This window comes from Topomyia yanbarensis, chromosome 1, assembly GCF_030247195.1.
Source record: "Topomyia yanbarensis strain Yona2022 chromosome 1, ASM3024719v1, whole genome shotgun sequence".
Taxonomy (NCBI): domain Eukaryota; kingdom Metazoa; phylum Arthropoda; class Insecta; order Diptera; family Culicidae; genus Topomyia; species Topomyia yanbarensis.
In genome coordinates, this window is record NC_080670.1 from 34295862 (window position 1) to 34323823 (window position 27962).

General features: G+C 40.0%; 1 protein-coding gene and 1 long non-coding RNA gene across 2 annotated transcripts; one reads left to right on the forward strand and one right to left on the reverse strand.

The window, feature by feature from the left end:
• Positions 1 to 511: 511 nt before the first annotated feature.
• LOC131677344 (C-1-tetrahydrofolate synthase, cytoplasmic) lies at positions 512 to 27698 on the reverse strand. Its single transcript, XM_058957094.1, has 11 exons — positions 27546 to 27698; positions 22992 to 23282; positions 22697 to 22907; positions 15248 to 15372; positions 14954 to 15188; positions 14764 to 14875; positions 3247 to 3478; positions 2592 to 2765; positions 2061 to 2530; positions 1035 to 2002; positions 512 to 978 (listed from the first exon to the last, which is right to left on the reverse strand). The coding sequence occupies exons 1-11, from the start codon at positions 27569 to 27571 to the stop codon at positions 736 to 738; spliced, it is 3087 nt and encodes a 1028-aa protein (XP_058813077.1). The 5' UTR covers positions 27572 to 27698; the 3' UTR covers positions 512 to 735.
• Positions 23712 to 24306, forward strand: LOC131677347 (uncharacterized). Its single transcript, XR_009303326.1, has 3 exons — positions 23712 to 23821; positions 23881 to 23957; positions 24214 to 24306. It is a non-coding gene; the product is annotated as an uncharacterized LOC131677347 (long non-coding RNA).
• Positions 27699 to 27962: the final 264 nt, after the last annotated feature.

Below are 27962 nucleotides of genomic sequence, written 5' to 3' on the forward strand. Positions count from 1 at the left end.
CCTAGTTCATCTAACCCGACAGGATTCTCCCATAAATCTGACAGAGCTGCTAAAATAAGACTTACAGAAGTCTAGAACGGTCTTTGCCAGAAAAATTGGTGACTGCGGGGAACTCCAAACGAATTTCATCCTAAACCCGTTACGCCTGAATACAGGCAAAATCCAGATACTATAGGGCGAAATTCCATCGAGCTCAAGCTATACACCGGCAGGTGATGCTACAGTACAGCCCGAGGTTTATTTCGAATCTATCGGTTGGAATCATTCGGTTGATTGTTTTCGAACATATTGTCAGGAAATGAACTAAGAAAATGGGAATCAAATGTGGTTGTCCGTATCACGCTTTGCAAATCATATTCAGTTTGATTATATACTATGACGAATTGTTTAATTGAACAAACGTTTTTAGAATTTCTATTACCGACATCAAAATCAAAAGAAAGATAAGATTAAAAAACATTCATTCAATTTGGTCATTTTCAGATGCAGAAAAACCTTGATACAGTCACTATTAAATATATAAATAAAGCAATGTTTTATTGGACAACATTAAAAACGCCTAGAATATTTCCTAGTAAAGCTTTTCTATGGTAGCTCGGTGTGTTTGTTACATAAAAAATCATCAGAAAAATGAGATAGAAATTAATAGCCCCGCCCAGTTTCGTAATTAGCTGTAACTGATGACATTTGCCAGCATTACGTAACCGATAAAAGTTGCGTTTTGAATTGTTTTGCCTAGAAAAGACCCTCAATCTCGCCCGTTTCGGTATTAAGGTCAATGTCAAAGATCGACGGTCTGGTAGGCAGTCCAGGCATCTTGGTGATCTCTCCGCACATCGGTACAATAAATCCAGCCCCGGCCGACAGGCAGATATCGTTGATAACCAGTTTGAAGTCCTTCGGCGCGTTCTTAGCGCTCGCATCCCCAGTTAGTGACATGGCAGTTTTGGCCATACAAATCGGTAAATTTCCGAAACCCTAGAGCAAAAATTTGAGTAAATGAAAAAGAAATTCTACGAAACCTGCTAATGTACCTTGTCAGTATACAATCTGATGGCGTCCTTAACCCGGGGGGAAAGTTCAATCGTTCCAGCACCGTACATTTCTTTGGCAATCTTTAGCATCTTTTCCTCGACTGTCAGATCCAGCTCGTATAGCAGTTTGAAATTGGATTTTTGCTTGCAAGCTTCAATCACTGCTTGCGCCAATTCGGTAGCTCCCGCTCCTCCTTTTGCCCAGTGATCGGAAACAACGGCCGCAAAAGCTCCAGCTTGTTTACAACTTTTCTTGATCAGATCGTGCTCCGCTTTAGTATCAGTAGAATGGGCGTTGATGGCCACAACAACCGGAACTCCGTACTTCAATCCGTTGTCTATGTGCTTAAGTAAATTTGGCAAACCTTTTTCGACCAGTTCCAGATTTTCCATGGTATACTCTCGGCGCAACGGTGCACCGCCAATAACGGGCGGACCACCACCATGCATCTTCAACGCACGAACCGTCATCACGAGAACGACCGCATTTGGGATCTTGCCCGACGCACGGCATTTAATGTTAAAGAACTTTTCCATTCCTATGTCGGATCCAAAACCAGCCTCTGTTATCACGTAACCGGGTTTTCCGACCAACTTCAACCCAATATCATCGGCAATGATCGACGAACAACCGTGCGCAATGTTGGCGAACGGACCAGCGTGCACCATGACTGGAGTTCCTTCCAGTGTTTGCATCAATGTCGGTTCAATGGAGTCCTTCAGTAGAACCATCATCGCACCCGTGACACCCAAATCGTCCGCCGTAACGGGAGCACCAGTTCGATCGAAAGCGACCACCATCTTGGCCAGACGTTGCTTCATGTCCTCCAGATTGGTTGCCAATGCGAGAATCGCCATGATTTCACTGGAGACCGAAATCGAAAAACTGGTGTCGCGTGTCATATTCTTCTCCGTCGGAGACAATCCGATCGTGATTTTGCGTAGATAGCGATCGTTCACGTCCAGAACTGTAAATAGAATAAGTCATTTACTGTCGAAAAAAGTTGTGTCGTGCGAAACTCTAACCTCTAGTCCACACTACATTATGTGGATCGATATTCAACCGCGAGAACCGCCGAATTTCCTCCGGAGTCAGGGTGTATGGATCGGTTTTCTCGATTCCCAACCGCTTCAAGCGTCTCAACTGAATAGTTGAGAACTTTCGTGACCCCTTGATAGCCGGCACCAACCGCTCGTACAGAGCCTGATCTGTTTGTGTAGCCTCGTGAAAAATCCTAGCGTCTAGCTGAGCCGCCAGCAGGTTATTGGCAGCCGTTACGGCGTGGATATCCCCCGTCAGATGCAAATTGAAGTCTTCCATCGGAATAACCTGTGAGTATCCACCGCCGGCGGCACCACCCTTGATACCAAACGTGGGACCCTGCGACGGTTGCCGTAGACATGCAATCGCATTACATTGCTTGTGAGCCGTCAATGCCTGCACCAACCCGACCAGAGTGGTGCTCTTGCCTTCGCCTAGCGGAGTGGGCGTTATTCTGTTGGTGATGGTTGAAATTCAAAGATACGGTATTTTGACAGACTAACCAGCGAACTTACCCAGCAACAACCACGTATTTGCCATCTGCTTCGTTCTTCAAGCGATCTAGGACTTTGAGGGAAATTTTGGCTTTCTTGTCACCGTAGAGTGAGACTTCCGATGGGATTAACCCGATTTCGGAAGCCAGTACGGAGATGTTTTTGGGCGTTTGTGAACGCGCAATTTCGATGTCACTGTGGAACAGAACAATGGTCAGGGGACATAAAGGCGTAGTTTTGTACATATAACTAATAAAATCATGACTAAATTCTAAAGCACAATCGAAAAGTATTGCGACAGATTATGTAAGCTAGATTTATGGTAAAGTTGTTGCACAAAATTAACTCGGTACAGTTCTTTAAAAAATACAACTAGTCATTCGTAAAAATTATAGTGTTCCGTATTCCACGAATTGAGCCCTATTAAGGTTGGACAGAGAAAGGGTAAAATTCGCAAACGAAAAAAGCAGTTTTTTTCCACACCGTATGTCAGATCTTCATAAAAATCAATCAGCAGTACTGTAACAACATTCTACATATGCTGATTGATTTTTATGAAGATCTGACATACGGTGTGGAAAAAAACTGCTTTTATCGTTTGCGAATTTTGCGCATTCTCCGTCCAACCTTAAATCGCACAACACATCGTTTGTACTAGTAAATCACTCGATCTCACCTGGGAACCTGCTGTTGCGGTTTTAACGGCAGTGGTTTGATCGGCCAGCGGAACTCCATGTCGATCAATCTCTTGGCAACTCTGAGCGCAGACTGAACGGTGTTTTGCATCAGCATCGCCACGGTCATCGGTCCGACCCCGCCTGGGACCGGGGTGACATGCGATGCCACCACCAGTGCCTCGTCATACTTGACATCCCCCACCAACCGCTGGCCGCTCTTTTTGGTCGGATCTGGTTACGGCAGCGAGTCGAAGTTGGGAAGGAAAGACAGAGATAGATGGATTAGTTCGGGTTGATAGCGATGTGATTTTCAATAGGGATTGCTGACAGACTTCGTGAACTTTACTACTGTTTATTTTTTAACCATTAAACCCAAATATTTTTGAGAAGAAAATAATACTGATTATAATTAAAATTGGAGTGAACAGCTTTTACGAAGACATTTACCATATTGTCGGTGTATTATAATAAATGTATTACCTAATTTATTAATTAATCCGATCCAATTCCCCTTTCTTAAGCGGCCCTTACACGTTCAATATTTTTGTCAATACGCGTATTGACGATATTGTTACAATATTTCAATCCCATTTGAAATCCACATCGTCAATACAAGTTTTTTCGATTACACGTACAATACTTTTGTCAATACTGTCTGGTATTGACAAAAATATTGAACGTGTAAGGCCCGCTTTATATTTTCTTTTAAATAATCCAAGAACTCTATGGAATAACTCTATTAATGCACTTTCCTCGGCTAATTCAAAATCTTGCTTCAAATGAAGCATCACAAAAAAAGTCCGCCGCAAACAAGACAAAATTGGTACACAAAAGGAGCGATAACAAGGGTTTTGTTATCGCCACTCACGCTAGGGTCCTTATTTTGGTTGCTTTTCGGTGATCGTCGTCGCTTTCGTTGTAATCGAATAGGTTAATTATTATGGCTTCATATTATGCTGCTTGAGATGAGGGTTAGCGAGCCAGGAATGCTAAATTTTTCAGTTAATTTATTGATTCTTTTCAGTTAGTTTATTATGTAATTTGGTCGGTGCTAAGTCAGACCGGACTAAGTGATAATAATTTGATTTCGAGAAAAAAGAGTTTAAAGTTTTAATCGCAGCATCCTTTACATTATACATTACCTTATCCAGTGCTATCATTATCTCATTTTTTGATGTTTTGCGATTTAGTCCGGTCTGACTTACCACCGACCATTTGATTATTGATGTCCAGGTGATCTCGGATTCATTTATGAATGCATATAATGATGTTCAAACCTCGGGCCCCTGGGCACTATTGAACGAAGGCGAAGGGGCCCGTGTTGTTAAACAGACGTGAACATATTAAGCGTCGCCTCATAGACATGAAATAAGCATATCGTATTTTTCTTCAAAGGTTTCAAAATGAGACATTCGAGACTGTAAGACTAAGACGTCCAGGCCAGCAAAGAATTAGGTTTGTTCCAGTACCAGGAGAAACTGGAAGTACTCCGGTACAAACAGGGAGAAAATCGTTCCTGTATAATCTTTTCTTCTTTTTGTCTTCTGGTAGCAAATCGGAATGAAAAGGAGCAAGAATTTTTTGCTCCGGAGCAACAGGAAGTGACTTCCGTGTGCTGGAACAAACCCTTTTGTTCGTATTTCATGATGCGTTTAAGGCTATTTTCGTAAATAACGCGCTCGACTATGTATAACTGTGTAAATATAACAACATCTATTATATATTCTATAATATTTTGTCGGATTTTATTTGATATTTTTCGGTAAAAAATATCAATTAAAATCCGCCAAAATAAGTTCACGGTGATCTAAAATCGATATTCATATTCTATTATACGTCAATAGATGCCAATCATCATTGTTATTGGTGAGATTTCGTTCTATGAATTAACACAACCGGAAAATTCAGTACGCTCATCGCCAGAATTCTAAATTATCTCATCGCAAACCTATAAACGACTACGGCACTGCCCTTGTATGCAAAAGTGTCGTAAAGACCATCGAGCATATTTTTAAGGAAATCAATTTTTTCTTGCATGATGCGGGTTGAAGTATGCGTTCGCGATTTTGTTTTTCGCGTTTTAAATTGTTTTTTTTTTTCTATTTTGAAATTACTTGCACTGAAAGATGCGGATTTTCGTAGCGAACTTAAAAGTACGAAAAAGTGAAATTTTACCAAAGTGGCGTTTACGTCACTTTTGCATACAAGGGCAGGGCAGTGAACGCCACAGTTTCGAGAGTGCCTGATATTTACCGCCAGAGATCCGATATAATATCGCTGCAAAATACAAACAACAATTCGAAATTGGTCTAGCAAGCAATCTGCAATTGCAGCAAACGAGGTCAGATTATGTCACAACCAGGATTTTGAACCAGGACTGGAAATTTACCACAAAGAGTGCCCCTAAAAACGTTGACTACCCAATTTAGACATGACAGTGGTTCTTCAGTGTTTTGGCCTAATTCACCATCGTGTCGTTATGTAAAATCAGTTCTAGAGTTCTATAGATTACTCAAGATAAATTTTGTACCCAAAGACTGCAAATCAACAAACTGCCCGGAACTTCAGTAAATCGAAAGATTCTGGGCAATTACGAAACAGCGGCTAAAAAATCAGATGTTATTGACAATTAAATGAAAATATAATGAAAGTAAAAGATGGCTGAAGAGAAGTGTAAAAGTTTATGAATGCCATTCAAAACTGTTTTTAAATATTACATATCACAAACTGAATCTTTTTCTTAATATAAATAACGAATTAATTTTTGATCACGGTTTCTATGTAGTGCAATAATTTCGTGGACAACCTTTAGTTATAAAGCTAAGGAAATCTAACATACTAGAAGTATACATCATATGAACAACCTCAATACCACTCAGTTTGATGCGTTTTACTTCGGACTGAGTTAATTGAAATTAGAAGTGCATGTATCGAGTGCTCGTTTATCTATTCCGTTTAACCGTGCATTATAATAAGGCTGACAACTTTTAAACGAAAGTATTTCACAAACATTGATCTTGATTTCTAACCTGCAGGGCTTACACAAGAATTATTCTTAACATATTCAACGTGAGCAGTGCCACGTTCGTCATGTGATGAAACTGGATAAAGTTTAAGATAGTCTAAAAATGTTTATTAGTGTTAAATGTTTAAACTGAATATGTAACTTTCTAAAATTAGGAAATTTTAAATGCATAACGTGAAAAATTGGCACCTTCAATTTTCACGGTACCATGCCTTACAAATAAACATATAAATAAACAACTGAATAAAAAAGAATTGCGATTGCCCGCAGACAGTAACACCGAGCCGACTAAGGCTTGCGATAAGTCCCTCCGGATTGGCAACCGTTTCAATGGCTAGGCAGTTGGAATCTGTTTCACCATGGGAGTAAGAATCGAATTGTTCCTCTGGCCGCACTCTTTATTTGGCATCTTTCTTGACTCTTCATTTGGCAATCTAATTATTCGCATTACACACCGTCTTCGCCACAGTGAGGATATTTTAACGGTAGTTGGTAGTTGTTTAAACAACCGAATTATTTCATCGACCAACGCTCATCGGCACACAGTTAAGATTTATCAAGACAAAGATTTATCTTTGTCTAATTTTACCTTTAACTATCCCTGCTAACTAAATTTATATTTCGAGGAACGTTGTGCTAAACCTAAGAAAATTGTAAAAAAAACTTGTCCCCCACGTCCCACGGACTGTACAAAATGTTCTTTCGGCCCAAAGAAAAAAAAGTCCCTCAACATTATTCGTATTCTGCGAAACCTGACGATATATTCAATCGTGGCAGTACAATCTAGCCGCTTGCGCGTTGTTATAGGTAGCCTAAAGCAAGCAAACGCAATTGTTTGCGATGGTCGCTTCACCACGAATTATCGTGTCTATGTCCCAGCTCGTAACGTGGAGATTAATGGTGTTATTTCCGAGACGGGTCTCACTGCGAAGGCCTACTGAGAGATGGAGTAGATCAGTAGAATCCCTTAATTCCAAGCGTGGAGGTGCCGGATTGTAAGAAAATGCACTCTGCCATACAGGATGGCCAAAGGACAACGTCAAGTCGTGAACTCGTTTCGCGTAACCTTCGCTGGCTCAACTCTACCTAGGAGGGGCCATTGCAAGATGATTTATCCACCTGGGCTCATCAGCAGGGTCTCGAGTTATCAACGTAGAAAACTGAGACGGTCTCTCACATTAGGTGACACAGAAATGCCAACAAAGAATAAACTTTCTCCGGACAATAATTATGGTACACTCAAGTTTTTTTTACGCGGTTTTTTTTGCGCGGTATTTTTTTACGCGGTTTTTTTACGCGGATTTTGAAATTTACGCGGTTTTCATTTACGCGGATTTTGAAATTTACTCGGTTTTCATTTACGCGGATTTTGAAATTTACGCGGTTTTCATTTACGCGGATTTTGAAATTTACGCAGTTTTCATTTACGCGGCCTGTATCCCCCGCGTAAAAAAAACCTGAGTGTAATTATGGGGTATGGTGGGGTGCCCACCCAGGAGACCTGGTCTGCCTATAATCGCGTCATTCCCATGTGGCTGGGGAATCCCATAGAACATGGGATAATTATCGGATAATGGGTAGTAATTTGGTTGTACCGAGCAATGCTGTTATCGGTGATGGAGTACGTGTGTTTCTTTTTTCACTCCGCTGCGAACATACACTTCATCGAACTGACCCATACGATGGAGGACGTCGCACAGTAACGGATCTTAGAATAAAAGTCGGACAAAGCCTAATATGTTGCCTAGTTTGGCTGAAAATCACAAGTTAAGCTAATTTTGAGGTACTAAGCTCATTTTAGATGTCAAAAGTCATAAAATATTAGATTCATTTTGCCATACAGTGTCATTGAACCTTCCTTATGACTATGATTCCATTTATATGGCAGATTTTCCGTTACATGTTCACCAATATCAACAATATATCATAAAAATGAAGAGCACTACTTTTAATCAATTGTATAAGGTTTTAGTTTACTGTAGCTTTTCTAATTATCTTGCACAAAACACCATGTACCTCCATATCAGCAACAACCCAGTGAGCAAATTTTCTGGCAGAGACCGCTCTGCTAGATTTCTGTAAGTCTTGGTTTGGCAGCCCTGTCAGATTTCTGCGCCTATCCTGTCAGGTTAGTTGAGCTAGGGCGAACTCGGATTCGCTCGCGTTTTCTGGCAAATTTTGACAGGAACCAAGCTAAACCCTGGCATAACTCGGACATAAACTGTACAAAGATCCTGGCAATTGCTACAGTCGAGATTCGTTGGTTGGACATTTTTTAACTGGACCGCTTTTTAGTTGGACCTCCGCTAGTTGGACCATTGTCCAACTAAAAAGCATCTGAATGTCAAAATCTTATGTCAAATTTACTTTGACAATCAATCTGACAATTATTAGAGATGTGAATAGATGCAATTACACTACTAGCGTCTCCTTTGGCGTGTTTTTGACATCTGTCAGTCGGTCCAACTAACGAATCAAATTCGTTAGTTGGACAGAGGTGTGGCCCAACCAGCGAATCACGACTGTACCTGGTAGAATTTAGCACGAATCGAGCAAAACATCTGACCAAGATGTGGCAGGAAGCGTGCAGAGATCTTGGCCGTACATTTCTGGCTCGATTCTGAATAAAAGTAAGCAGCATCGGTTGGTTTAACCACTTCTGTCAGAAACGGTTGTTGCATTTGAGCGAATTCGTTGCCAGAATTCTCGCACAAATCGCGCAAAATGCTCGCAGAAACTCTGCCAGTATCAATTTCGCTTTGCTCAACTTTTGCTAACTTTCTGCTTGCCACGCTGACCGGGAAAAAATTAAAATCTCCTAAAACCCGTTTGCGCATCGATGCTCAGAACAAGACCATAATATTCGAAAAGTAGAGGTAATTTCCCATATAATGTATAATATTTGACTCAGAGTGTATGTAAGGAGAGTGAAGACAACTGTCATGATTATCTGTCAGTGATATTCCAAACGAACAAACGACCTGTCAAAATACATGGATTTGACTCGTTTGGAATGACACTAACAAATAATAATTGTTCCAATTTTGACAGTGTCGTCACTCTCCTTATATGCACTCAGATTTGACCGTTCCGAACTGTCTCACCTGATTGCACAGGATACATAAATGAAAAAAATATTTTCGATTGGACCACCTGAAACACAATTAAACAAAAAAGTCATAGTTTCAAGCAAATCTAGTGAACATATTATAATCGCAAACCAAGTTGAAACTAGTTGTGCTAAAACCGAACCAAAATTAAAAGAACAACATGCATTTGAAGATAACATGGAAATTGTAGTTGGGAAATCATTAAAACGTCCGGACATTACTACGTTTAAATTGCTGTTAAAAATCGCATTTTTATCCAACGATCATAAAAATTTGAATATATATCATTCAATACATGAAAAATTTGGGAAAAATATGAAATATTGATATGTTAAACATAACTTTTTGAGGTTTTATTCCGGCCCCCAGACACTGTGCGACATTCCGCTGAAACATCAATTCTGGGACTTCTCATGCTGGTTGCTCATACGATGCGATATCTTAAACTCATTGGTGATTGTAAATTTCGAAAGGCGTTTCGAGCTTATTTCTCAAACCCGATTCACGTCCATATAATTTTCGACAAATATACGATTATGGCGTATAATCCAACTGACAAAATTCACTTTGAAGAGAAATTCTAGACAAATCGTTATGGCCGAATACATTTCACAGTAGATAACGAAAGAACTTTTCTCTCATGTTTACTACCGAGACCGGTCATAGGAAAGTAACGGTTTGCCCGGAATTTCTTCTCAAAAATTAGTTTTGACAGTTGATGTATGTTTACCGTGAATTCCAACTGTGCCAATTTCCTTTATACTTCTGATTCAACTGTATTCTTCGACACGAAATGTACTAAATCCTAGGTCATATACGCCCGTAAATCATCCCTAACATTTTTATATCAAATTTAGAGAAATAAAAATGTACGACTCTGATGGATCAAATATCCACGAGTTCACTGGTTTCAGTATCTTCGATGGATATATACTCCGCTCAAACTTAATGATCTTGATAAGTTTAGTTCGTAGAATTGGCTGATATTCAATATACCCTTGAGATCAGTTAAACTTTGTCCACAGTTCATTACTTCATCGCTACTGACAGCCTCAGCTCCAAAGAAGTTCACCATTGGGTGAAGTCTGGAAAGTACTTCCCGTATTTCCTAGGAAAATATGAGACTCTTTGAGCACTTTATTTGAAAACTGTTACCAGATTATCTTAGAGTTCCTTCGCATTGCTCCATCCTGAGTAACAAAAGTGCGGACTCTATCTAAGATGGCGGTCTAAAGAGTTAGTCGATAGACATTGCGACAGTTTCAAACTTTCGTAACTTTTTTCCAAAGGCCTTAGTACAAAGGTACGCAAAGAGTGTGCAGAGTTTGAAGCTAAAAAAAGTCTACCTATCGAACAAAATTAGAATTCAGCTTTGCTGTACAGGTATCAGAGACGGATTCCAATTGTGCTCGATAGGTAGACTTTTTTTGACTTCACTCTTTGCGCAACTGTTCTCTATCAACTGTGCTTTTTTCATACCAGGCCGAAATTAACCAAATTTTGCCCAGTTTTTCATTAGAGTGTAATTAAATTCGCTCAGTTGTGCAGCTGTTAGTGATACTCCGGTCGAAATTAGGCTGTGCAGGCTGACTAAGTCGACATACATTTGGCTTTTACTGTGAGCCGTGTTTATCAACTAACGGCTCACAGTAAAAGTCAAAGCACAGAGAACAGACGTCCATCTTCAGCATTCAACTTGTGTAAAATATCTAACGGTTTTGAAGGTAGTTGGGATATCCACACCAGGTGCGCTAATGTCATGTTTTTTTGTGGCTGAGTTCGACAGAATTGACAGCGGTTATTCTTCTACCCAGTCAAGCTAGTCCGGAACCGGTTCGGACTTTCAGCATGAATTCCAGCTCAAATGCATCAACCGTTAGAGTCAGAATCGGTTGTTTTCTTTGAGCAAGATTCCATACTGAATCCATTCTGGATTTCGAACCGGTCCCGGAATGGATTTGACGGATAGTTGGGATAGGTTGGTGTGGCGGCGCTAGTGTTTATCGTATTTCAAATGTTTACACACGTTTTTTAAATATTTTTGTTCTATCATGGATGTCTGTTCTCTGTGGTCAAAGTTATGTCGACTTTGTCAGTGTGCACAGCCTAATGAAAGAAAATCAGCAAGCCGTTCGCGAAAAGATTTTAGTCACCCACATGCAAAATCCTGGGTTGTAGCATCGCACATTTGGAAAAAAGATGAATATACATCACTGGACCTTTTTAACAGTTCTCCAAAGGTTCCAGAAGCCAGAATATGGACGAAAACCAGGGACAATGAGCGAAAAAAACGAATAGAGAGCTGATTGCTCATTTCAAACGGAATCTAAAAACGAACAAGGCGCCGAACTTTTTAAATCGGGACGAAATCCAGTAGTTTTTTTACTAAAACACGCTGCTGGGAAATCTTCATCAAAGCGGATTTTAAGCAGTTACCGAGACAGGGATATTTCTCAGGTGTGTTTTTGATGCGCTTCGAAATATCAAATTTAGCAGGCCATACGCCTTTGTGTTAAACATAGAGAACCATTCGTGACCGAAGACAACATAAACCGTGAGATTTGCAAAACTCAATTCCCCAAAAAAGGCTTTTGCCCTTTTTTGAAGCCATGCGACCAAAACCGTTGTTTTGGACTGATTTGGCTTCACGTCGCTACTTCAAAATCGTGCGGCTAATTCTATGGGGCTTATGCCAAAACACACGAAACTTTCCTGAACTCCGCCCGATCGACACCTGTGGGGCTACGATCAAATGCGAACTTTGGAAGACCAAAGAAAAGGCGCAGAAAAAACTAAATGATGAATAAATGGAAAAAAAACTGAGAAATAGGAACCGGAATCGACTGTACGGGCTCTGATAGAGGGCGTCAATCTGAGGTGTCGCAATAATTATCGACTCACTCTTTACGAAAGACCAGTTAGATTCAAAGATTTTTTGTATTTAACCTTGACAGAGGATGCTCAGAAGTTGACACGACTCGAGGCTTGGACGATGGCTACATTCTACCATCCCAAAGACATAGAAGCCTTGGTTCAAAGACTTGGATGTTTGTCGGGATTTTATTCGTATCATATCCCGTCTCATGTCCAACCATTACACGTTGGATGCGCATCTGCGATATGTTGGGCTTATGGAGTGCAGTCTCTGCGCTTGTGGTGACGGCTATCACGACATTGAGTACATTGTCTGGTCATGTACTGAGTAGTCAGGTTTCAGTTACAGGATTCCCTTTGGGTCCGAGGAAGACCATCCAGTTTGGGATACGCTGGAAAGCCGCGACCTCCCTTATGTCTCTCGTATATACCTTCTTAAAAACATCAATATACAAATTTACCGAAGCACACTACGAAATCGTCTGGATATATAAAGCTACATAATCCGATACACATCCGATAATCCGATCCTGAGCGACTAGGAACCTTTTTAAAGAATTTTTCTCGAAAGACTGTCTCAAAAGGAAGAAGAGTGTGTCCGAATAAGAATGCAAAGAGTGGTAGATTTGATAAACACAAAACAGAGGCCCTTTTACAAGTCACGTCACCTGCTGAAATTTTCTTCTAGTCACTAGGTGACGTGACTGTGAGAACAGGGCCCCACATTCAAGGTAATCAGCATCCCTGCAAAGTTCAGCTGGAAATGAGCCGGAATTCTGGCTGGATCTAGTTGGTATTCCGGCTCGAGTGATACAACCGATTCTAACTAGAATTGGTTGCATCACTGGAGCTGGAATAGTGACTAGAACCAGCTATGTTAAAAAAGCCAAACTGTATTATCTTTACCTAAAAAATCACTCTAATTGGTCTCCGTCCCTGCACACTTATTCCCTAATATATCAAATAATGGATTCTACACTAAATAGGTGAAAGGTCTAGGTACATAAAGTCCCGATTAGGCTAGTAGCGTTAAAAATGTGAACTTCAAGAAATCGAAATCGTAAAATAATGCAATACTTTCCTTTAGATTACAAGTCGATTGCGCACATTTTTAGTATGACAAATGCTAAAATATCGCTAAAAACCTACATATTACCCAGCGCTTGTTGTTTGCTAAAATCCTATCTCCGATTCTGACGGTGTAGCATTCAAGGGGAATAAACAGCAATGTCTTCTTATCACCTAGGCTGTTTGGCTGCATCATTAATTCCTGCTGATAAGGACCACTTTCGTTTTGTACACAACATGTAGAATGTACACACAGAGCGTTGTTTACTTCAGTACCGGACGAGTTGAAATTTATAATTATGCTCTATCAATATTGCCATGCAGAACTGAAAAAGCAACTATCTATACAAATTGCAATGGCGAAAGGCAGAATAAACATCTATGTTTAGCGTTGAAGGTTTTGTTTTACCTTCATCGGGTGCAAGTATACGCTACGATCCATATTTCGGTTGATAGATACTTGAGCTTTATGATAGTCACTGTACCGTAATATTGCTTACCGAGAAATACTTCGAGTTTGTTAATAGCATTCTTTGTTGCTGAGTTGAATTGAGCAATGCCAACTTATGTGCTTTTCGTTTCTGAAGTATCACTGCAACAAACTTTCTAAACTAAATGTCTAACAGTGTACGTCACTCTTTGCTACATTGGCTAGGGAGTCATTGCAAATTTTCAAATAAAAGTTGCATTTCAAATAAACTCTCCTTTGCTAGGTAAAGCTTGTTTTAATTAGTTCAACATAGTTTTTAGTGGCAAATCATCAAATTCACACGAATTTCTAAATACCCCTCACACGCATTTATGCTTGCATTAGTCGCTTTGGGCATACAGCAACATACATTGTGGCTCACTTTTCTGCTTTAATATTGTCGTACACAGTAGACAGAATAGGATACCGCACATGGAGTGAAAACGGTGCTTGGAGTTTGCCGTGCGGGATAGCAGTAAAACTGCCGGAGCTACACAGCAAAAAAAACTGCATCGCTTGAACAACTGAATGGCACCTATCTAATGAGATTGATCTTTTGAACGTCATTTTGAAGATGTTTGAGTTCTCTATGTCATGTGTTCTCTTCCTAAAAGGATTAAACATTACTTTAGATTTCACTATCAGGCACTGATTTTTTTAAAATTTTGTCAATAATGTTGTAATGTAATTAAGATACTGTCTATTTCTAGCATTTAATTCTCACTACCTGTTGGATTGGTACGATATGATATATGCAACCTTGAGTCTCTCTTGCGGATAGGCCCATAACAAGAAAATAGGCAACTGAATACACCTAAACTCGACCAAGTGTAAACCATCTGGTGGCAGGATAAACTTCTATAAAACTATATGCTTAACTAATTGAAATGACAATGTCAAATGGCGCCATGCTGGAAACCAAGCACGTCCTATTTTAATTATCCCGCCCTCCTTTCTAATTATAGATTACCTGGAATCGCATTCATGCCACAATCAATAACGACTGCACTTGGCTTGATCCAAGCTCCACGCACCATTTCCGGCTTGCCGACGGCCACCACTAGGATATCAGCTTTCTTAATCTAACATGCAAACGAAAAGAAGCAAAAAAATCCTTCGTCAATAAATGCATCAGTGATTCCCACCGCACAGCACCGTACCATCATGTTTAAATTCTTCGTCTTTGAGTGACAAATCGTAACGGTTGCATCGTGCCACTTGAGCAGTTCGGCCATCGGTGTTCCGACAATCTTGCTCCGACCAATGATGACCGCAATCGAACCGGCGATGGGAACTCCAGATCTTTTGATCAGTTCCATGCAACCGTTTGGGGTACAGGGCACAAAACCGCCCATGTCGCCAACGGTGACGCGACCCTCATTAACGGTGTTGAGACTAGGCGGGTCAAAGTAATTAGCAGCAGTAACTTCTTCAAAGACCAACCATCAACTTACCCGTCGACATCTTTCTCGGGCGAAACGGCATCGGTAATGAGGTGCGAGTCGATCGGATGGTCCGACTCGAGTGGCATCTGGACAATGATTCCGTGGAAGCTGGGATCTTCGTTGAGTCGTTTGAGCTGAAAAAAAAAATGATATGATATTAATCACTAATCTGTCAACCGAAAATCTCGTAACAAATGTGGACATAAACGTTAGCTAACATAACGATATAGATACAGAGGAGCGCCGCTTTGGTTCAGCCGGAGAAGCCGCTCAACTGCATTCCGGTTTGCAAGCATCCAACCGAAAGATGATCATGTCATAGCCTAAATAGCGTGATGCGGCAATTTCGCACCGCGTGCAAGCATGGCAGAAAGCATAGGCGCGAGCTTGGCATATGATTTCACGCCCTGTCAGTACGGACGACATGTATCAATCAGTTAAGTCGGAGAGGAAACCGTTCATCCGATGGTGTAAGGAAAATTAAGGAAAACATGTGTCAAATAATTTTGTCGCTTACGAATACAAGATATGCAATCGTCTGGCTAGCGATCACATGCTGATCAAACAAAGTAGCAACGGAATTGGGAGGTAGCGCGGATTGATCAAATGTCGTGGGTGGCAAGTAACGCAAAGTGCCGTAAGAAATATGCACCGTCATATTTTTGCAGTACTTTTTTTCGTATAAGACACGCTATTTATGGTGACATGCTCGATTTAGCGCGGTGAAGATTTATGGACATGCGGTTGATCGAGTAGTTTAGCAGCTGCCGCTTACAACTGATAGGATATAGTGGCACTGAGAATGTGCAATTCGGAATTCTTTCATAGATTACTGTATAGTGGTATATCGCCAATAAACTTATTCGAGTTGCTATATTTATAAATCGATCTGCATGGTGATAAATTAATTCAAGATGACAGATTCGCATCCGGCTGTTCCCCGTCCATATTCAACTCGACAGATTTTGACGTTTGTTTAGAAAATAAACCCGAAGATACAAACTACGACTTTGTTGAACATGTTCATTCAATATTTGGTTGTTACCTTTTAGCAATGGAAGATTTGAAGGCGCAAAATGAATCAAAAATGCAATGACACAGCGAGTAGAAAAGTATAAGTATATCAATAATATATGTAGTTTTTCAGATGGACAGACGGTACCCACTCGGGACGGTACTTTTCCGACGTCCAACTTCTACGGGATAAGATGAGTCGCGAAATTCTAAGCCTCCAAAAACTGGTTAATAACGCGGACTCTTTTTCTCGTATGAGCGATAAATGAAATGCCCGATAGACAATCATCGCTAAAAAATTACAATGTAGAAGATTTTACGGATCGATTAGCAGTGAACTCAAAACAAAAAACAATAAACAACTACTGCAACTACTTATAGTCCCTCCATATAGGGATATAAAATTAATATAATTTATGTTACACATTTAGCGATACTGGATGCTTTATTCCAGATGCAAAATCGACTCACCCAATGCAATATACTAGTTTTCTTTTCGAGAGTTGTTCTACTGGAGTAGTAGAGCTTGGTTCTCGAAAGGGTTCCACGTCAGAATCACACTACAATTGCAGACGAGACAAGTAATGTCCCCCACTAAAACACTGCCTAGGGCTAATTCCAGCGGGCCTTGATACTGAATGAGATATTCATTGTACGGTTCAAATATGTGCCGGTGCGCGATCGCGTGTATCATCGCGAAGGCCTCGAGCATTTGTACGTTATCGTGTTCGATCGCGTGTATTTGTATTTTATATTTCGCGTATGCAAACGTGTATGCAACTTCGCGTGTATAAATTCTATATTATAACCATGTGCCTTTCGCATATTCGCGTGCGGGCCGTGAATCTGATACCGATTTATTATCGCGCGAACACGGACGTTTGTGGGTTCGCGTTTGAGACCGCGTTTGTAACTTCGTAAGTACTAAAACGTTCACCGTATTACCGGAGTGTCATCAAGTTTGTGCGATCGCGGGCGTGGCTGTGGGTAGATGATTGCGAAGGGCTTAAGCCTTCGTATGTTGACGTGTTTGTCGTGTGTGCTCGCGTGTATGTAACTTCACGTTTATAAATTCGATTTTGTAACCTTGTGACCATTCACATATTTGCGTGTGTTCTCGGATGGCCAAGCGGACCATCATTCTTATATTTAGATTTCGGTATACAGATTACATTCTGACAAGGTGTAAGTTACCCCATATCAATAAAGTAACAATTGAAGTTTTATAGCACGCTACAAGTGCAATCTAAGTTATATGGATGACTATAAAACTATCATACAACCTCAATCGTTACTTGGGCGGTCATGTCGCCATGGAACGCGTTCTCCAGTGCACATGAGAGCTTTCTTTTTTTAATTGGCCCGATTGAAGGAATGGACCTAATTTGCTGATACCGAGTATAGAGACCGATTCATGATCGTGCGATCGCGGAAGTTTTTAGGTTCACGCTTGAGACCGCGTTTGAACATTTATAAGCGCTGAGTGCTCACCGGGATGTTATCATATTTGCGAGAGCACGGATGTAGGTGCCGTTGGGACAGTCGCGAAGGGCTCAAGCATTTGCATATTAGCGTGTTTGTCGTGTGTATAAATTTGATTTAATAATCATGTGGCCATTCGCATATTCGCATGTATTCTTGAAGGATCGCGCGCAGACCTTGAAGATGCATTTTTTCAAAGATTATGTATATACTATTTAATATTTTAACAAGAACAATTGAAACAAAGAGTAACACTATTAGGTTTTTATAAGGGAGGCAAAAGACATACACAAAAGGTATTCATTTCAACATCAGAGTAGCAGAGACCAAGTCAGGGAAAGTTAAGAGAGGCCGTACAACAATGATAGGGAAAAGACGAACTTTTTGGCAAACGGAAGATCACTATCGGGCATCATGAATCGAATCGTCGACTGGCCTCCTTGGATCCGCTGGGAACTTTTTTGAAATAAGATTTCCAGGTAGCTGTTAGCATATTTACCAAAAAAGAAGAGATCACTAAATTTGGATATTTATCGAGATTTAAAATATGTATATAGTGGAGATCTAGGATAGCCAGCCCATCTCGGACTGGGACGAGGCCGAAGGGATTCGTTAAATGGAAATCTGGCGCTAGAACACTAGGTGCACGACCAGACAACATGTTTAATGTCGCGATAACCGTCACCACAAGCGTAGATATCGCTCTCCACGACCCCAATACGCTGGAGATGCGCATTCTACCTATAATGATTGAAGATGACCCGAGATATCACCCGAATGAAGTGACGACCTCCATACATCCCCTTGAACCAAGTTTTTTGTTGATAACTTTGGGATTCCCAAACTTCCATTATTCCACGAAATTCGCCAGTTTATGAGCGTCCTCCCGGCAAGAAATACTGAAAAACTCGTCGAAGCTACGCGATCGTTCATAAACATTACCTTTTAATGTCTTTGTGTCCGCCTTCGCATCACCATTAAAATCTAAGTGTCCGCCTCCCCATTACCCGCAATAGAGCAATGTGAAAGAACTCAAAACTAAAGTAATCTATAATGATTTTGCAGGTAAAGCACTCAGGAACTCCCATGTTTTCCCCAGGAAATACAAGGAGTGCTTTCCATGCTCCATTGAACATTCTTGGAACTGTAACGATGTGCGCATGGTCGTTGATAGGAAAATATAAAACCATCAGTTTTGTGGGGAAGATCTTTGCAGCAAAGCCTCCTATATGATCACCCTCACCACTACTGTCATAATAATTAGCAGTCATCACAGAGAACAGACGTCCATCTTCAGCATTCAACTTGTGTAAAATCTCTAACGCTTTCGAAGGTAGTTGGGACACCCAAACCAGGTGTGCTACTGTCGTCATGTTTTTTTGTGGCTGAGTTCGACAGAATTGACAGCGGTTATTCCTCTACCCAGTCAAACTAGTCCGGAACCGGTTCGGACTTCCAGCATGAATTCCAGCTCAAATGCACCAACCAACAGAGACGGAATCGGTTGTTTTCTTTGAGCAAGATTCCATACTGAATCCATTCAGGATTTCGAACCGGTTCCGGAATGGATTTGACGGATAGTTGGGATAAGTTGGTGTGTCGGTGCTAGTGTTTATCGAATATTAATTCAAATGTTTACACACATTTTTAAAATATTTTTGTTCGATCATGAATGTCTGTTCTCTGTGCTGTCATCATTTGGCCAACGTTACGGCGATATGCGCACTACAAATGCTTAGCGCGAGCATCTTTGCTGTCAGATAAATTTGTGGCCCTTGAAACATCGTGAAACGTCTTTTATTTGAAAGTCTACATGGAATGCTGCTGCCGCCGAGAAAGGATTCCTAATTGCAAGTATTCCGATCAAAAGGTTGAATCAAATTCACAACGTAGGGCCTAGTCACCAGATGAAATATCGATATCTTCGGTAATCCGTCGACGAAACGGTGCCATTAAACGCGTTTTTCAGCTTTTATCAAGTTTTTCATTTCCGTTTCCAACGTTGCCGAATTTTCCGGAAAAATTGAGATGATCCGAAGTTCCTATTCACGTACAAAAGGAGCTTTTCGTGTACATTTCTGAGCAATCTCTGTTCATCACGGAGTGGAAGACCATCCACGGTTGTTCGTGCTGGGTACTCGTTTCGTCTGACCTTTAATCAGTGTCGAGAATCAAGCCAGCCAAAACCTTGTACGCTTCCACCGGAGGAATTCCTCGTTTTGATACGATTATTTCGGATACTGTGGACGCTTAGCTCTTTCAATCAATGGTCGTAGTAATTGTAGCGAGGTCGCGTACATTGATAAATGTAACGCGTTTAGCCACACTGGTGGAATTCGTGTCATTGCCTCCGCGATCAAGCCACTGTTACAAAACCGAAGCCAGGAGCCACTCGCTTCGGTTTTGTAACAGCACCTTTCAAGGGACACTTTCTTGCCTTTACGAGGAAGCTTAGGAGATAAAATGATTGCAAACCAAAATTTTCACTGACTCAAGCAACGGGTTCTTGGAAGAACCAACCCCATACTTCGCAATTAAGGCCCCCGTCGGAGTCTACACCATCAATCTCTATTTCTCGGGCGGGTAGGTGGACCGTGTGTTTTTTAGTTAGATCACGCATATATCGATGATGTTAAATGGCTTCAATTTAATTTATATCGAAAAGGAGACATATCGGCATTATTTCTGCCATCAGAGAAATATTCAAATCGACCTCCACTGAGCTTGTGGGGCGGTCGTCGGAGATACCTTTCCATTAGCCAAGACTATAATGCGGACTTCAGTACTAGTGAAAAAATGTTATATCGGAGGGAACGGAAAATTAATGCAACGAAATATAAAAGAATGGAGTAATTGGTACTTAGAGTAGTAAATGTTAAAACGATCGAGTAATGAACAGAAGAAGACCCTTATTGTAACTTACGAAGAATATTGTTACTTACGTCCTAATCTGAATTTCTTCCAAAACTAATTTTATATTGTTGGATAAAAAAAAGTTTTTAGAAACACGAAAAAAAAGTTTTTAGAAATACGAAGAACTCCCTTAAGAAAAATGAACGTGCTAGCCGATTTATAAGTGGAAACACCAAATTACGAAAACATCAACGAGAGCTAAAAAATACTTTTGTTCACCATTTTTCCAATTTGGGATCACGGTGCGGCGTCTCACCCGGTATCTCTCCCAAAAAGACCTTTTTTAAGTGTTCGTGGAAATTTGATGAATATTTTTTCGTGACAAAAACCATTTCAGTGTATTTTAGATACTTGTCACAATTGATAAAAATGATTCCATCAAATATTTTATGGTTCACTTTGATGCAGGATTGATTTTTAGAAATGCGCGGCATCATTCCCGAAATTACCCTAAACACAGAGAACAGACATCCATGATCGAACAAAAATATTAAAAAAAAAACGTGTGTAAACATTTGAATTAATATTCGATAAACACTAGCACCGCCTTACCAACCTATCCCAACTATCCGTCAAATCCATTCCGGAACCGGTTCGAAATCCTGAATGGATTCAGTATGGAATCTTGCTCAAAGAAAACAACCGATTCCGTCCCTATCGGTGTATGCATTTGAGCTGGAATTCATGCTGGAAGTCCGAACCGGTTCCGGACTAGTTTGACTGGGTAGAGGAATAACCGCTGTCAATTCTGTCGAACTAAGCCACAAAAAAAATGACGACAGTAGCGCACCTGGTTTGGATATCCCAACTACCTTCGAAACCGTTAGAGATTTTACACAAGTTGAATGTTGAAGATGGACGTCTGTTCTCTGTGCCCTAATCATTGACGCATTTTGTTTTTTACCAATTTCCCACTGTAATAAATAACTAACTCTTTTTTATGTGTGGGGGGCTAGCCTAACCAGAAAAAAATTAATTATGACATCCGGACTAGAATCGACAAACATTTGCTCGGTAAAAACTGATTAATCATTTTATCTCTTTCAATTTTGAATAAATACTTGAAAGGATCTTTTTCAAACATCTTACGCACGCTCTTTCAAAGAATTAGAGCGTGAACTTCTCCATATATGACCACCTCTTTTCTTTCAACTGGACAATTTGATAAACTATGCAATTGAGCGACCAAAAATAAAAAGCAACAAGAACGGAACATTCAGCATAAAACACGCTGCAAATATACTGCCTATAATAACAAGTCAGTCCCATGTAGATAGGGAATCCCATAGAACATGGGACTGACTTGCGATTATGGGCAGTATATTAGCCTATAAAAATCGGATATAAGCATCAAGCGTAAAAGTCGGACTAAGATACCCTTCAGCATGAAAATCGCTTGAAAAGTTCTCACTCGAAAAATTCGGCAAGGATAAACGTCCACTATAAAAAAAACGGTTAAAAATGAATAATTCGTTCGCAGGAAAATTGGTTTAATGCTACATTCAAGATTAAAAATCGGACAAGGTACTTTGTAAGAACCGGATATAAATATTGATTGCGGTTTTATATTTGAAGTGGGTTTTACGAAGTATGTTCTGTTTTTGCGACTTTTATTTTCGGTCGCTTAATTGAACGACAGTACATAAACGTCGGAAGAGCAGAACATGCTTCGTAGAGCTAACTTTAATTGTATCAAGCTATAAATTGATTAAAAATTCTCTATAGAAAATGTCGGCAAGGACGGACTTTCAGCATACACACTCGACATGAACAAATAATTCATTGGGAGGCAATTCCGTATATCGTTATTTTCAATATTAGAAGTCGGGGACAAAAACTACCTTGTAAGTACCGACTATTTTGTGTCCAAATTTTACGCTTGAGGCCTATATCCGGTTTTTACAATCTAATATATTAAAAACCGACTTTAAGAAGCATGTTATGTCCTTCCGACTGTAACTTTCGGTCGCTTAATCCACTGAAACAACCAACTCTGTTTTCCTGTCTTCATCATTTTAAAAGTCAACTAAATCCCAGTTTACTACTCACCACTGCCAACAGTTCATCCTGCGTAGTCGTTCTCGGCAACTGCACATGTTCCACGTTGATTCCGATTTCCTCCGCGGCTTTGATCTTCATCCGGATGTACACGTTGGAGTCCTCCCGATCACCGACCTGCACAATGGCCAGCCCGGGAACAAACGTGGGAATCTTGGTTCTTACTTCACTCACATCTTTCTTCAACCGATCACGGATCTCTCTGCGAAAAGTATTTAACGAAAAACAAAAAAACAGAAAACAATTGGTCTTGGAACCACCGTACTGCAACAGCTGCGAAACTCACTTGGACACGTCCGTGCCGGAAAGAATCTTCGCCGTACCGATCATGCTAGTCGAACTAACGGTTGGATCACTATCGCTAACACTTTGCACAAACTGTTTGAACCGTTGACGAACAGTTGGAGACACGTCCTGCTGGGTCAAGCTATCGTTGGAGATTGGCCGCGGTCCGAATCCGTTGCCAATGGTTTGCTTCGTTGTAAAGTTTTGATCCGACTTCGCTTGACTACTACACACGACGATATCCGAAGCACGGTCAGGCTGGCGTTCAATATCCACGAACGTTGAGCTGCAACTGAATCGAAAACTATACTGAACCCGGCTCGAAAGGGATGCACGAGATGGACAGGATCTTCGCAGCATGATAGTTTTGCAGTGTGCGCGATCGGAAAGGCGACAGTGCGCGAAAAACTACTACCAATGTGAGGAGAAATGTGTGCGATTAGTGTTAACATTTAAATTATTAGTTTGGCCGATCGGGAAGCTTGCTTTGAATGACGGTTATTGCTGATCTTCGAGTGCGACTTGCACACACTCGGGGAGCGGAGGTCGGCTGCGAGGATGGAGCACTGATTAGCCAGGGCAAAGTACCGAAGGCGGGAGAGCAGATAAGAAGTAAGTAGAGGCATTGCGATCCCTTCTACGCTCTTACAGCCTTCCAGAAGCCGAAGGGCGACACGAGGTGAAGGGCGGTTTTCCATTAGTTTGTTCAAATGCATTGCGTATTTTGCTCCTGATAGTGGTAGAAATCCGAAGACGAGATGGGATAGGGCTAACTATTTTTAGTAAGCGCTCGTTGCGATTTGTGTTGGTCCATGCTGTACCTAGCTACTTGTAAGCGACGGTGGAACATTTCACAGATTAATATGTTAATTAATCAGAAATCATTGCAGGAATTAACGGGTCGCTGCGCGAAGTTGACAACAGCAGTGAAAATTGCACATCCGCTTATGTTTGTCTTAAAGAAAAGGTACTGCAATTACTTCTTTACAATATCTAACGCACATTATATTTATAACACATCTAATTGACGGTTGGTTTTCATAAAGGTTTTTGAAGCGTGAAACTAAACAAAGAAAAACATTCACTCCACTAGGTGGATTTGGATTGCATTTGTAAAGATTCATTTATCATTTTGAGAATGTGCCGGGAGCTCGTGGATGCATAACGGACCGTTTCCCATGCAGAAAATTCATTCAAGAATGCAAATCTGTTCAATATTTCAGGGGAATTTGTTGATCTCGACTTGTATGCCTTCGCCAGGAAATTGAGCCTACCTTTCCGATCTTTGGCCTTACGGTTTGGTAAATTAGCAGGAGTTGGATTCAATTTTGAGCTCTGATTCATTTGAGAACACATTTGGCTTCGGAGTACATGCTTGTTCAATAAATCACTTTGTTGGATTCATGAATTTATGAAAAACAGGTGTATCTAAGCCAACCAACCGTTTGGAATTTGGGAGAGACAGAACAGATTTATGGACGTGTGCCCGGAAGAAATACCTGTACGGATTTGTTGGGATTTTGCACGGTACTTTCGACCTCAGTACTCCCGGTAAATAAAAATTTGCCCACAAATAGAAACAGACCAAATCCCAGGATCCAAAAATGTAATTTTGGCGGCAGAAGGAAACCATGTGAACGAGTGATAAAAATCAATTTTTGTAAATTTTCTTGACCTTTGGGAATATAGCAGATTTAAATTTTTTCTAACATGAATGAGCAAATGAACCGCTATCTTTCCGGTTAGCCAGATACCCTTTGAAATGTCAAGCGTCAAAACTAGATCACTCGAATTTACCACCTCAAGCGCTGTTATGGTCAACATTTGAAAGAAATTAATTTTAATAAATACTTTCGAGTGATAAAAAATTTAATTTGTAGTTAATAAAAAGTTCATGTTGAGTCACCCTGTATTACGACTGCAGTTTTAAATTATTCAATATACCAGATTTTCTAATATAAAGCAACAAGATTTATAGACTGTATACATCCCAAAAAATAAGTTTCAACAAAAAATTAAATTCAGGCAATTCCTAGGTATTGAAATGGTGATTACTTGATAAGAATGCTTCCTTCCTGCCTGACACTACGACACAAAACGCGACAAAGCTATTCCACATACAACGCTTAGCACTTAGCAATGACAAAAACCTACCTGTTCGTTCTATGCTCTTAGGTTCTATTCTATAGTGAAAAGTTTTCACTATTAATCACAGTTTACAATTTTCGCATTCATGAACAGAATAATCTTTCACCTACTTCGACCAGCAATAAAAAAGCAAACATACGATGTAACATTGTTTGCTCTCAAACTTTTCTCGACAAGACAGCATTGGATCTCATCTTTTCGCGTTATGATATGAGATGGTATTTTCGCGCCTAATGTAAAACTGCCGAATAAAATTTATTATTTAATAATGGTTTCGCAAAAATTCACAAAAATGAGTAGATACTGATCCTTAGAATGAAAATGCTGCAATAATGTGGGGAAATAAATTCTATATTGTAATATATTAATGGTTTTTCTTGAACTTAATTTATCACGAGGTTCGAAGCTGCGAAATTATCACGCTTCCATACTACATTGTCAGCAAATTATCGCAATTTCTTGAAAGGTGGAAAGTTGGGTCCGTGCCTACTAAGGATGACAAAGCTGTGCGATAAACTGCTTGTCGTGAGAATGAGCGAATATTTTAACCTCTGCTATTAATAAAAATTAATTGTGCCTCAACGTTCGCACTTAAAACAAGGATTCACAAATTTAGCTGCATTTGAAAGCTAGGATGACATTACGCATCTCGAAACGAAAGGTTTATTGTATGCAAGCTTGTATGAAAAAGTCGATTCGAAATGGTTCCATAATGTCGCCCCTGAATTTTATTTTGATTGTCTTTCCAAACAATATACGTAGTTATATCATCACCGAAGACTTTTCTTCAATTTGCATGAATATTGATGCTCATGAAAAGTATCCAGAATAGATCCAGTAGCACTGTTTAATAACCCATTTGTAAAAATTTTGAGCGCCCTTGAATGACAAAACGACCAATTAGGAACTGGTTCAATATTGAGATTAGGACTGGATCAAAAATTGGCTCGCGATTGTCTTCTCCTCTTAGGTTTTTGGGCGCTTCTTTTGTGTCCGTTCACACGGTGCCATACGTCAAAACGGTCCGCGCCGTTGATGTTTTGTGCGAATGCCTCCAACTAACTGCATGTAACTAATCTTGACGTTCCGTACCGGTGACGGAAACCTGATGTATCGTGTGAATCGCACTTTAATCGGCCAATTTATTATTGCACCGACTCTAGCGACTGCTGACGCGACAATAGATTAAATATGGCCGCTGAAATCTATTGAAATCGGTATATTTCAACCAATTAAATTGGTCGATTAGATGGTAGATTAAAACTGGAACCAGATTTCGTCGGTCGACTTCACAACTGTCAATTTTTCTATGGGGCGCTTAAAAGCTCAAAATTGTGTCCAATAACTCCTAATCAAAAATCAGCGTCATCAGTGAGCAAATGCCAAAGACGAATTCACACGGATTTTTGTTTTCTAATCCAATTCAATTTGGTCAGCTAATCATTACCTCGTATGATTCGTTCAAAGCCAGGTACGACGCCGAGAGGTGCGAAACAGAGTCACAATATGCTCTACTGCCATAATAGGCACATTACCCTAGTACCGTACAATACGTAATAGAAGAATAACAAAATAGTGCAGAAATAATATGATAAGCGTCAGTATTGTCGATGCGACAAACTTGCCGTTCGTTTATGCTGTACATAATTAAAATCTGCTTCAAAACGAGCAGTTATCTAATTTTAGACCTATCAGAAATAGGTATTAGAACACAGTCTGTTCTTAATATTATTTTCCTGATTTTAATAACATATCCGACTAAAACTGATCAGTTGCAATGCTGAAATGCAGTTCTATCTTTTTACCTCTTCTTTTTTTCAAAAGATTCGCAACAGCGGAACATTTTCCACAATTTGAAACACGAATACAACACTGCTTCAAATACCTTTCATCAGTATTTCTTGAGCGTTTTTTCAAAACGTCATATCTGCAATGAGTTACTCTCTGTACACTTTCTCTTTCGATTTTTACGGCGTCACTATAACACTTTTCACCTATTTTACAGTACAGATCGAAAGACGGTGGTTTTAACTAGCATATTATGCAAAGAGCTGAGGGATAAATGTTAAAGTGACCGAATTATTAACAGAAGAGAAAGTAAACAGAGTAACTCATTGCAGATATGACGTTTTGAAAAAACGCTCAAGATTTGTGCAGATTGAGAAACATAATGTGTCAAATAAGTAATGTAATTATGTTATAAATATTGTTTCCTTGAATGTTTCAATATAATGCTCGAAAAATAGAACTAAATCTTAGCATTCTGATTGATTTTTTATCCGCAGATGTAAAATAGAACCCACATAGAACATATTAATAGTGCGAACAACCTAAATAAACCTGTTTAGTTCACACAGATGTATTCTGATTCGATTTTCACAAAAAAAGTATACTTAAACAGACTTACAATGATAGTTCAGCGCAGTTCAACATTTTTTAAGTTTGATGATGGTCCCCACTAAAAAGTATCACACTTTTAACACTACAAAAACTATTATATTCACAAGCATCGAGATGCACATGCAAAAACTATACTATTCTGCCAGGCCCGGGATCAGCTGATGGATAAAATAAACAAAGAACTCACGCTTTCGCGCGCATTTTTCAATACGTCACTCTCCGCTCTTGAAATATTGGCTGAGAGCCGCAGTAGAGTGTGAGTTACACGAGAGTTTTTGGCGTTGCACAGTGATACAAAGTGGAAAAATGCTATTGATACACTACATTAATATACATTATTTTTTAATTAATTACATTAATACAAATACACAAAGAAGCTATAATAATTTTCATCAGCTTCTCGAACTCTTTATTTACTTGATTG